The 12,679-nt window shown below is 46.4% G+C and overlaps 1 protein-coding gene across 4 annotated transcripts in view; it reads left to right on the forward strand.

Moving 5' to 3' along the window:
• HNRNPAB (heterogeneous nuclear ribonucleoprotein A/B) overlaps nucleotides 1-4,110 on the forward strand; it is a 126,229-nt gene extending 122,119 nt beyond the window's left edge. For 3 of the 4 annotated variants that reach the window (XM_063928314.1, XM_063928316.1, XM_063928317.1), the window contains exons 6-8: nucleotides 2,329-2,437; nucleotides 3,016-3,171; nucleotides 3,301-3,386. In XM_063928314.1, the coding sequence (XP_063784384.1) occupies nucleotides 2,329-2,437; nucleotides 3,016-3,171; nucleotides 3,301-3,371 (336 nt within the window). In that variant the 3' untranslated portion in view covers nucleotides 3,372-3,386. Of the gene's footprint in view, nucleotides 1-2,328; nucleotides 2,438-3,015; nucleotides 3,172-3,300; nucleotides 3,387-3,937 lie in introns of those variants that run through there. The other variant, XM_063928315.1, reaches the window with a different exon arrangement.
• The last annotated feature ends 8,569 nt before the right edge of the window (nucleotides 4,111-12,679 follow it).

Here is a 12,679-nt window from a genome sequence, read left to right on the forward strand (position 1 = left end):
CCCTACGCTATTTAAAGCTAGGAAAGAAGTGAACGCAAACCATTATCACCGCATATGGCGGAAATATGTTGCGTGCTGTGAGGCCAGTAAGGCCCCAAAGGAGGAATTTCAGCTAGGTCGATTTCTGCACTTCCTACAAGTCAGAGGTGACTATGGGCCTAAAATTGGGTTCCATTAAGGTCCAGATTTCGGCTCTATCGATTTTCTTCCAAAATAGAACTCGCTTTCACTGCCTGAAGTTCGGACTCTTGTTAAGGGAGTGCTGCATAGTCAGCCCCCGTTTGTGCCTCCAGTGGCACCGTGGGATCTCAACGTGGTGTTGGATTTCCTGAAGTCGCATTGAGTTGAGCCACTTAAATCCGTGGAGCTACAATACTTCACGTGGAAAGTGGTCATGCTGTGGGCCTTGGCGTTGGCCAGGCGTGTATCAGAATTGGCGGCTTTGTCAAAAGCTCTTATCTGTATTTTATATGGATAAGGCGGAATTGAGGAGTCGTTCCCAATTCCTTCCTAAGGTGGTAGCAGTTTTTCATGTGAACCAACCTATTGTGGTGCCTGCGGCTACTTGGGACTTGGAGGATTCCAAGTTTCTGGACGTAGTCAGGGCCCTGAAAAGTATGTTTCCAGGACGGCTGGAGTCTGGAAAACTGACTCGCTGTTTATCCTGTATGCACCCAACAAGCTGGGTGCTCCTGCTTCTAAGCAGACTATTGCTCGCTGGATCTGTAGCACGATTCAACTTGCACATTCTGCGGCTGGACTGCCGCACCCTAAATCTGTGAAAGCCCATTCCACGAGGAAAGTGGGCTCTTCTTGGGCGGCTGCCCGAGGGGTCTCGGCTTTACAAATTTGCCGAGCTGATCTTGGTCGGGTTCAATCACTCTTGCAAGAGTCTACAAGTTTGATACCCTGGCTGAGGAGGACCTTGAGTTTGCTCATTCGGTGCTGCAGAGTCATCCGCACTCTCCCGCCCGTTTGGGAGCTTTGGTATAATCCCCATGGTCCTTACGGAGTCCCCAGCATCCACTTAGGACGTTAGAGAAAATAAGATTTTACTCACCGGTAAATCTATTTCTCGTAGTCCGTAGTGGATGCTGGGCGCCCATCCCAAGTGCGGATTGTCTGCAATACTTGTATATAGTTATTGCCTAACTAAAGGGTTATTGTTGAGCCATCTGTTGAGAGGCTCAGTTGTTATACTGTTAACTGGGTATAGTATCACGAGTTATACGGTGTGATTGGTGTGGCTGGTACAAGTCTTACCCGGGATTCAAAATCCTTCCTTATTGTGTCAGCTCTTCCGGGCACAGTATCCTAACTGAGGTCTGGAGGAGGGTCTTAGTGGGAGGAGCCAGTGCACACCAGGTAGTCCTAAAGCTTTCCTTAGTTGTGCCCAGTCTCCTGCGGAGCCGCTAATCCCCATGGTCCTTACGGAGTCCCCAGCATCCACTACGGACTACGAGAAATAGATTTACCGGTGAGTAAAATCTTATTAAACCATTAGTTGGCTTTCACGGAATAAGCCATATTGATGCATATACTGTAGAGAATAAAGAGTCACTGTCTAGGTACCCACGTTTAGAATTCAAACTAGGTCTTGTTTTTGTTTTGTTTTTTTGTGTGTGTACTTTACCCTAAAGATTTGAGTTTCCACCTCACCGCTGTGTCTGATATCGCTTTAAGGGGAAGTAGTCAGTTTGACACTTGGGGGGGCTGGCAATTGTTCCAAATGGCTGTTAATTAGTGCTCTTGTCTTGGCCAAATTGGCATGGTTTAGCTGCGTATAGTGGCTACACCCGTCTAAAGCCCAGGTTAGGGGGCCAAACAAGACTTTGTTTCATTTGTTCTTGCCACCTCAGGAGGCTGCAAGAGGAAATGTTCTCCATCTTGTGCTGGAACAGAGTACCAATTGAATTGCTCTGTCTGGTGCCATCTAGTGGCAGCTGTGGGAAAGTAATTGCTTCGCCCCACCAATGTCAACTAACTGGACAGGATGATGCGGTATAGTTTTAAACATGCTTTACAGTAATGTTAGTTATACTGATGTCACGTTTTAAAATGCGTTCATATCACAGCACTGACTTCACATTGTGTTCACAAATTGTATGCATTCTGGTTTTAGTATATGTTGCTTGGAGTACAAGACTACTTCACAAACAAAACCTATTCTTTAATCTGATATGGTCACAAAAAGCCATAGCTACAGATTAATTATATAAAAGCACCAGATTAGTGGCAACTTGTGTAGTTTGAGAAGGACTGCTAACAATTTACAAATGCATTATATGTACTGTGTATTCATGAACTTCACTGGCTATTCCTTTTTAGTGTGAAATAAAGATAGCTCAACCTAAAGAAGTGTATCAGCAGCAATATGGTGGTGGCCGTGGCGGCTTTGGTGGTGGAAGAGGAGGAGGAGGCGGCAGAGGTGGAAAAGGTACGTTTCATACAGCTAATGATGATTGGGTCTAATTTATGTGACTGAGCATTAGGAACTTTCATTATGCCATACGTAACTAGCATACAATTCTTTCCACAATTTGTAGACCACCTTTATTTGTAAGTGTACTGTTATTTGCAATCCACTTAATGTTATATTTAGTGCTGAATGGTCACTAGAGATTTGCCACAATGGAGCAGATGTATGAAGCCTGGAGAAGTGATAAAGCAGTGATAAGTGCAAGGTGATAACGCACCAGCCAATCAGCTCCAATATGTACATTTACAGTTGGGAGCTGATTGGCTGGTGCATTATCACTTCTCCAGGCTTCATACATCTGCTCTTAATTAATGTGTCAAATATACCTTATATACCCTTGTGTATTACAAGCCTTAATAGTGTAGAAATAAAAAGTTAACCTTCCCAGAAGACTGTCATGGCTAGTCCAAAATATGGATGCAAATGAGGCATTTGGTATAGTGTACTTCAGTGTAATTTGGCTGTCCCGGTAGACCTATGAAATGCCTAGATGTTTAGCTATGGATATCTTATTCACCAGTAACACCACTTCACAGGTCAAGGACAGAGTTGGGGTCAAGGCTACAACAACTACTGGAATCCGGGTTATGGAACTCAAGGATATGGTTATGGCCAGCAAGGATATGGTGGCTATGGAAACTATGACTACACTGGATATGGATATTATGGCTATGGACCAGGTTATGACTACAGTAAGTAAGCATTTGGCAGTAAAAGGTCACTCCACAAAGGCCCACTGGCTGCAAATTACTATTCCTCAATGTTACATATTGGGCAGTGTAGCATCAACTTTTCCAATACGTTTATTTTTTTTTCTTTAGGTCAGGGCAGTGCAAACTATGGAAAAGCCCCTAGACGTGGTGGCCATCAGAATAACTACAAGCCATATTGAACATTTCTTCAGGTATGCCCTGGCATGGTCGGTGTTGGGGCTCATACACACGGGCGTTGATAAACGCTAGTTAAAGCGCAGACACAACCTTTATACTTCTGTCCTTGCTTTAACAGAGCGTTTGTGTGTTTGCTAATGCATCTCAACGCTTCCCTGCCGCATAGTGTACTATGTACTTAAATGAGTGTTCCCATAGAACTCCATAGTATTTTATCATGTGTTAGCGCTTCTGCAGGCAATGTTGGAAAGCAGTGCGAAGCGAGCAATTGAGTGTTAAAAAAGTCCATTTGCTTTCTTTGTGTGTTGACTTTCATTTCCAAAGCCTACAAAATGTGCTTTGACATCATGTATTAAAAGTACGCCCATGTGTACGAGGCCTTACAGAAACACAGATTTGTGTCTGGATGTTGTATCAAATATACATTTGTACAAACTGGCATGTCAAATTATCATTGTACAGTAATTCCCTAGATATCTGTCCAGATGTTCATTTTGTCTGTAACAAAAAACAAAAAAAAAAATCCTGTTTCTGCAAGAGATTGATTAATGAATGGTTTTATCACTAGGTAAAAAAACAGAACTGATTTGGGGGTCTGCTTAAAACTGCAGCTCTGCATCTAGGGACTGCCTCTTGGAGTTAAGTATGGACTCTGTTACTCCAGTTGTACAGAACGCCTCATCCTAGGGAACCAGTGTCATTTTTTTCCACCTTTTTATTTTGTATTGTTTTGTGTCATACATTTCCTGATCTGGAAGTGTTAATTTTACTGTACTTTTTGGTACCTTTTGGATTCTAATGTATTGTAAGGTATTTTACATGTGCGGATTCACCATAACATTTGGAAGCTATCCAAGCTTTTGAAATAAAAACAACTTTGAGTAGCCTGTCTCAGTGTGTGGTGAGTTGGTATTAAAGCGTCACGGAAGTCCTCGAACTAACATTCTGATAAGTAATGTCTGTTACCTGCACAAACGGAGATTGTGAACAGACATAACTAAGCCTTTTCGTCTATAGATCAACAATGTGAAGTGTTACGATTATGCAGGAGTGTAAAGATGTTTTAATAAAGTTATTTATTGGAAGCTAACTGAGTAATATGTGAATATCCTATTTGTAGGCTTGCTTTGCCTCCAAAAAAAAGTATTAAACTGGCTGCTGTGATCACAGGAATAGCATTACAGGACCTTACACACGCACAAACGGACTTCTGTTATATGACACTCCAACACAATCGCCCCAGAAACGGTGCTAGTAAATATGGAGCTAGGTTTTGAGGTAGCTGTAATCAGGGGAGCGCAGGAAGCGATTTGCTTTTCTGTATTGATATTTAGAGCGCCAATAATTGCTTTTTGTCTAGCAGTGTTTCCAAACTCCAATCCTCAGGGACCCCTAACAATGCATGGTTTACAGGTCTTCTCAGTATTACAGGCCGAAAGAGCTGGCACCTTGCGGATAGTTTCAACCAGTAATGGATACACCTGTGCAGTGCACTAGGAGATCTGAAAACATGCACTATTAGGAGTGCTTGAGGACTGGAATTAGGGAAACACCTTGGTGTCTTGGTTTTACATCATATGCAACATAGGAAAAGCTCTGCAAACGTGGAAATGGTAGGAATGGGTTCCTAAAATAAATCCTGGCTTTTAAAAGATTCCTATTTTGCTGCAGTTCAGTAATGTAGTACATTTCAATACATTTAATAAACCAGTGAAATATAAATCGCCTGACCGTGTAATAGACCTGTCTGGTCACTGGATTAGGAGCATGGGGAAATAAAGCCTGTAATAGATTCTACACTCAAACACTTTGGAACATACCTTGTTTGCATCATCCTCCGCCTGAGTTTATACTGCAGATTACAACTGTATGGGTTGACAGAATGCACTTTACCTTGATAGTGGTTTCACTAGCCCACTTGTAGTGTTTAACACTGGCTATGTAAATCTGAGAACGTGAATTGGTCATTCATAGTGCGGTGAATGCTGCAGGCCAGAATCTTCATTTGTAATTTACATTGTTTCCACATGTACACTGTCTGCCTTACAGTGTACCAAGCAGGATCCTTGTCCATAATACCACAATGAACACACCAGCTTGCTGAAAGTTGATGAATGTATGCCTGTGCCACATGGGGTCACTAAAGAGTGGTTTTTGCATGGAAAATGATCATGGCTATATGCCAAATGGTTTTAATGCAGGATTGTAACCTGTGCTCATTGAAGAACTTGGTCTACAGCTGTTCTACTTAATGGTTATTTCTCTAACGTCCTAAGTGGATGCTGGGGACTCCGTAAGGACCATGGGGATTAGCGGCTCCGCAAGAGACTGGGCACAACTATAAAAGCTTTTAGACTACTGGTGTGCACTGGCTCCTCCCACTAAGACCCTCCTCCAGACCTCAGTTAGATTCTTGTGCCCGGCCGAGCTGGATGCACACTAGGTGCTCTCCTGAGCACCTAGAAAGAAAGTATATTTAGGTTTTTTATTTTCTCTATCGTCCTAAGTGGATGCTGGGGTTCCTGAAAGGACCATGGGGAATAGCGGCTCCGCAGGAGACAGGGCACAAAAAAGTAAAGCTTTACTAGGTCAGGTGGTGTGCACTGGCTCCTCCCCCTATGACCCTCCTCCAGACTCCAGTTAGATTTTGTGCCCGAACGAGAAGGGTGCAATCTAGGTGGCTCTCCTAAAGAGCTGCTTAGAGAAAGTTTAGTTTAGGTTTTTTTCTTTACAGTGAGTCCTGCTGGCAACAGGATCACTGCAACGTGGGACTTAGGGGGAAAGTAGTAAACTCACCTGCATGCAGAGTGGATTTGCTGCTTGGCTACTGGACACCATTAGCTCCAGAGGGATCGAACACAGGCCCAGCCGTGGAGTCCGGTCCCGGAGCCGCGCCGCCGACCCCCTTGCAGATGCTGAAGCGTGAAGAGGTCCGGAAACCGGCGGCTGAAGACTCCTCAGTCTTCATAAGGTAGCGCACAGCACTGCAGCTGTGCGCCATTTTCCTCTCAGCACACTTCACTGGGCAGTCACTGAGGGTGCAGAGCGCTGGGGGGGGGCGCTCTGAGAGGCAAATATAAACCTTATACAAGGCTAAAAATACCTCACATATAGCCCATAGGGGCTATATGGAGATATTTAACCCCTGCCTGACTGGAAAAATAGCGGGAGAAGAACCCGCCGAAAAAGGGGCGGGGCCTATCTCCTCAGCACACGGCGCCATTTTCTGTCACAGCTCCGCTGGTCAGAACGGCTCCCAGGTCTCTCCCCTGCACTGCACTACAGAAACAGGGTAAAACAGAGAGGGGGGGCACATTAATGGCTATATATATATATATTAAAGCAGCTATAAGGGAGCACTTAATATAAGGATATCCCTTGTATATATAGCGCTTTGTGGTGTGTGCTGGCAGACTCTCCCTCTGTCTCCCCAAAAGGGCTAGTGGGTCCTGTCTTCATTAGAGCATTCCCTGTGAGTTTGCGGTGTGTGTCGGTACGTGGTGTCGACATGTATGAGGACGATATTGGTGTGGAGGCGGAGCAATTGCCAAATATGCAGATGTCACCCCCCAGGGGGTCGACACCAGAATGGATGCCTTTATTTGTGGAATTACGTGATGGTTTATCTTCCCTTAAACAGTCAGTTGAGGACATGAGGCGGCCGGACAATCAATTAATGCCTGTCCAGGCGCCTCAAACACCGTCAGGGGCTGTAAAACGCCCTTTGCCTCAGTCGGTCGACACAGACCCAGACACGGGCACTGATTCCAGTGACGACGGTAGAAATTCAAACGTATTTTCCAGTAGGGCCACACGTTATATGATTTTGGCAATGAAGGAGACGTTACATTTAGCTGATACTACAGATACCGTAAAACAGGGTATTATGTATGGTGTGAAAAAACTACAAACAGTTTTTCCTGAATCAGAAGAATTAAATGACGTGTGTGATGAAGCGTGGGTTGCTCCTGATAAAAAGTTGATAATTTCAAAAAAGTTATTGGCATTATACCCTTTCCCGCCAGAGGTTAGGGCGCGCTGGGAAACACCCCCTAAGGTGGACAAGGCGCTCACACGCTTATCCAAACAAGTGGCGTTACCCTCTCCTGAGACGGCCGCACTTAAGGATCCATCAGATAGAAAGATGGAAGTTATTCAAAAGAATATATACACACATGCAGGTGTTATACTACGACCAGCTATAGCAACTGCCTGGATGTGCAGTGCTGGAGTGGTTTGGTCAGAATCCCTGATTGAAAATATTGATACCCTAGATAGGGACAATGTTTTACTGTCGTTAGAACAAATAAAGGATGCATTTATCTATATGCGTGATGCACAGAGGGATATTTGCACACTGGCATCTCGGGTGAGTGCTATGTCCATTTCAGCCAGAAGAGCCTTATGGACACGACAGTGGACAGGCGATGCGGATTCAAAACGTCACATGGAGGTTTTGCCGTATAAAGGGGAGGAGTTATTTGGAGTTGGTCTATCAGACTTGGTGGCCACGGCTACTGCCGGGAAATCCACTTTTTTACCTCAAGTCACTCCCCAACAGAGAAAGGCACCGACCTTTCAACCGCAGCCTTTTCGCTCCTACAAAAATAAGAGAGCAAAGGGCTTGTCGTACCTGCCACGAGGCAGAGGAAGAGGGAAGAGACACCAACAGGCAGCTCCTTCCCAGGAACAGAAGCCCTCCCCGGCTCCTGCAAAAACCTCAGCATGACGCTGGGGCCTCTCAAGCGGACTCGGGGACAGTGGGGGGCCGTCTCAAAAATTACAGCGCGCAGTGGGCTCACTCGCAGGTAGACCCCTGGATCCTGCAGATAATATCTCAGGGGTACAGGTTGGAATTAGAGACGGATCCTCCTCATCGTTTCCTGAAGTCTGCCTTACCAACCGTCTCTTCCGAAAGGGAGAGGGTGTTGGAAGCCATTCACAAGCTGTACGCTCAGCAGGTGATAGTCAAAGTACCCCTATTACAACAAGGAAAGGGGTATTATTCCACTCTATTTGTGGTACCGAAGCCGGATGGCTCGGTAAGGCCTATTCTAAATCTGAAGTCCTTGAACCTCTACATAAAAAAGTTCAAGTTCAAGATGGAGTCACTCAGAGCAGTGATAGCGAACCTGGAAGAAGGGGACTTTATGGTATCCTTGGACATCAAGGATGCGTATCTACACGTTCCGATTTACCCCGCACACCAGGGGTACCTCAGGTTCATTGTTCAAAACTGTCACTATCAGTTTCAGACGCTGCCGTTCGGATTGTCCACGGCGCCTCGGGTCTTTACCAAGGTAATGGCCGAGATGATGATTCTTCTTCGAAGAAAAGGCGTATTAGTTATCCCATACTTGGACGATCTCCTAATAAGGGCAAGGTCCAGAGAACAGCTGGAGACAGCTTTAGCACTATCTCAAGAGGTGCTAAGACAACACGGGTGGATTCTGAATATTCCAAAATCCCATTTAATCCCGACAACTCGTCTGCTGTTCCTAGGAATGATTCTGGACACGGTTCAGAAAAAGGTTTTCCTTCCAGAGGAAAAAGCCAAGGAGTTATCCGATCTGGTCAGGAACCTCCTAAAACCAGGAAAAGTGTCAGTACATCAATGCACAAGAGTCCTGGGAAAAATGGTGGCTTCTTACGAAGCAATTCCATTCGGCAGATTCCATGCAAGAATATTCCAAAGGGATCTGTTGGACAAATGGTCAGGGTCGCATCTGCAGATGCACCTGCGAATAACCCTGTCACCAAAGACAAGGGTGTCACTTCTGTGGTGGTTGCAGAAGGCTCACCTATTAGAAGGCCGCAGATTCGGCATTCAGGATTGGATCCTGGTGACCACGGACGCCAGCCTGAGAGGCTGGGGAGCAGTCACACAAGGAAGAAACTTCCAGGGAGTATGGACGAGTCTGGAAAAGTCTCTTCACATAAACATTCTGGAACTAAGAGCAATCTACAATGCTCTAAGCCAGGCGGAACTTCTCCTGCAAGGAAAGCCGGTGTTGATTCAGTCGGACAACATCACGGCGGTCGCCCATGTAAACAGGCAGGGCGGCACAAGAAGCAGGAGTGCAATGGCAGAAGCTGCCAAGATTCTTCGCTGGGCGGAGAATCACGTGATAGCACTGTCAGCAGTGTTCATCCCGGGCGTGGACAACTGGGAAGCAGACTTCCTCAGCAGACACGATCTTCATCCGGGAGAGTGGGGTCTACATCCAGAAGTCTTCAACATGTTAATAGACCGTTGGGAAAGACCAATTGTAGACATGATGGCGTCTCGCCTCAACAAGAAACTGGACAAATATTGCGCCAGGTCAAGAGATCCACAGGCAATAGCTGTGGACGCACTGGTAACTCCTTGGGTGTACCAGTCAGTGTATGTGTTTCCTCCTCTGCCGCTCATACCAAAGGTATTGAAGATCATACGGCAAAGAAGAGTAAGAACAATACTAGTGGTTCCGGATTGGCCGAGAAGGACTTGGTATCCGGAACTTCAAGAGATGCTCACGGACGAACCGTGGCCTCTACCTCTGAGAAGGGACCTGCTACAGCAGGGTCCCTGTCTTTTTCAAGACTTACCGCGGCTGCGTTTGACGGCATGGCGGTTGAACGCCAGATCCTAAAAGGGAAAGGCATTCCAGAAGAAGTCATTCCTACCTTGATTAAGGCACGGAAGGAAGTCACCGTGAAACATTATCACCGCATTTGGCGAAAATATGTAGCGTGGTGCGAGGATCGGAGGGTTCCGACGGAGGAATTCCAACTGGGTCGTTTCCTACATTTCCTGCAATCAGGATTATCTATGGGTCTCAAATTGGGATCCATTAAGGTTCAAATTTCGGCCCTGTCAATATTCTTCCAAAAAGAATTGGCCTCTGTCCCTGAGGTCCAGACTTTTGTCAAGGGAGTACTGCATATACAGCCTCCTGTGGTGCCTCCGGTGGCACCGTGGGATCTAAATGTAGTTTTAGATTTCCTCAAATCCCATTGGTTTGAACCATTGAAAAAGGTGGATTTGAAATATCTCACATTGAAAGTGACTATGTTACTAGCCCTGGCCTCTGCCAGGAGAGTATCTGAATTGGCGGCTTTATCTTATAAAAGTCCTTATCTAATCTTCCATTCGGATAGGGCAGAACTGCGGACTCGTCCGCATTTTCTCCCTAAAGTGGTATCAGCATTTCATCTGAACCAACCTATTGTGGTGCCTGCGGCCACTAGCGACTTGGAGGACTCCAAGTTGTTGGACGTTGTCAGAGCCTTAAAAATATACATTGCAAGGACGGCTGGAGTCAGAAAATCTGACTCGCTGTTTATATTGTATGCACCCAACAAGTTGGGCGCACCTGCTTCTAAGCAGTCGATTGCTCGTTGGATTTGTAACACAATTCAACTTGCACATTCTGTGGCAGGCCTGCCACAGCCTAAAACTGTAAAAGCCCACTCCACAAGGAAGGTGGGCTCATCTTGGGCGGCTGCCCGAGGGGTCTCGGCATTACAACTCTGCCGAGCAGCTACGTGGTCGGGGGAGAACACGTTTGTAAAATTTTACAAATTTGATACCCTGGCAAAGGAGGACCTGGAGTTCTCTCATTCGGTGCTGCAGAGTCATCCGCACTCTCCCGCCCGTTTGGGAGCTTTGGTATAATCCCCATGGTCCTTTCAGGAACCCCAGCATCCACTTAGGACGATAGAGAAAATAAGAATTTACTTACCGATAATTCTATTTCTCGGAGTCCGTAGTGGATGCTGGGCGCCCATCCCAAGTGCGGATTATCTGCAATACTTGTACATAGTTATTGTTAACTAATTCGGGTTATTGTTAAGGAGCCATCTTTAAGAGGCCCTTTCTGTTGTCATACTGTTAACTGGGTTTAGATCACAAGTTGTACGGTGTGATTGGTGTGGCTGGTATGAGTCTTACCCGGGATTCAAAATGCCTCCCTTATTGTGTATGCTCGTCCGGGCACAGTACCTAACTGGAGTCTGGAGGAGGGTCATAGGGGGAGGAGCCAGTGCACACCACCTGACCTAGTAAAGCTTTACTTTTTTGTGCCCTGTCTCCTGCGGAGCCGCTATTCCCCATGGTCCTTTCAGGAACCCCAGCATCCACTACGGACTCCGAGAAATAGAATTATCGGTAAGTAAATTCTTATTTTCAGTGATATCTGCTGGCAACAGACTCACTGCAGCGAGGGACTAAGGGGAGAAGAAGCGGACCTACCTAACAGGTGGTAGTTTGGGCTTCTTAGGCTACTGGACACCATTAGCTCCAGAGGGATCGACCGCAGGACCCGACCTTGGTGTTAGTTCCCGGAGCCGCGCCGCCATCCCCCTTACAGAGCCAGAAGCACGAAGATCCGGAAAATCGGCGGCAGAAGACTTCGGTCTTCACCAAGGTAGCGCACAGCACTGCAGCTGTGCGCCATTGCTCCTCATGTACACCTCACACTTCGGTCACTGATGGGTGCAGGGCGCTGGGGGGGGGGGGGCGCCCTGAGGGCAATAAATAACACCTTGGCTGGCAAAATATACATCATATATAGTCCCAGAGGCTATATAGATGTAAAATTACCCCTGCCAGTATCACAGAAAAAGCGGGAGAAAGTCCGCCGAAAAGGGGGCGGGGCTTCTCCATCAGCACACTGGCGCCATTTTTCCCTCACAGTTCCGCTGGAAGGAAGCTCCCTGGCTCTCACCTGCAGTCTGAGAATACTACAGAAGGGTAAAAAAGAGAGGGGGGTCACTAAATTTAGGCGCAGTATAGATAGATAGATAGATATATATATATATATATATATATCTATCTATCTATCTATCTATGTAATATATATTAAAAAAGCAGCTATAGGGAAAACACTCATTGATAGTGGGATCCCAGTGTTATATAGCGCTCTGGTGTGTGCTGGCATACTCTCTCTCTCTGTCTGTCTCCCCAAAGGGCTTTGTGGGGTCCTGTCCTCTGTCAGAGCATTCCCTGTGTGTTTGCGGTGTCGGTACGGCTGTGTCGACATGTTTGATGAGGAGGCTTATGTGGAGGCGGAGCAGATGCCTGTAAATGTGATGTCACCCCCTACGGGGTCGACACCTGAGTGGATGGTGCTGTGGAAGGAATTACGTGATAGTGTCGACTCCTTACATAAAAGGTTTGACGACATACCTAATGTGGGACAGCCGGCTTCTCAGCCTGTGCCTGCCCAGGCGTCTCAAAAACCATCAGGGGCTCTAAAACGCCCGCTACCTCAGATGGTTGACACAGATGTCGACACGGATACTGACTCCAGTGTCGACGACTAAGAGA

This window comes from Pseudophryne corroboree, chromosome 6 (assembly GCF_028390025.1).
Source record: "Pseudophryne corroboree isolate aPseCor3 chromosome 6, aPseCor3.hap2, whole genome shotgun sequence".
Classification (NCBI taxonomy): Eukaryota; Metazoa; Chordata; class Amphibia; order Anura; family Myobatrachidae; genus Pseudophryne; species Pseudophryne corroboree.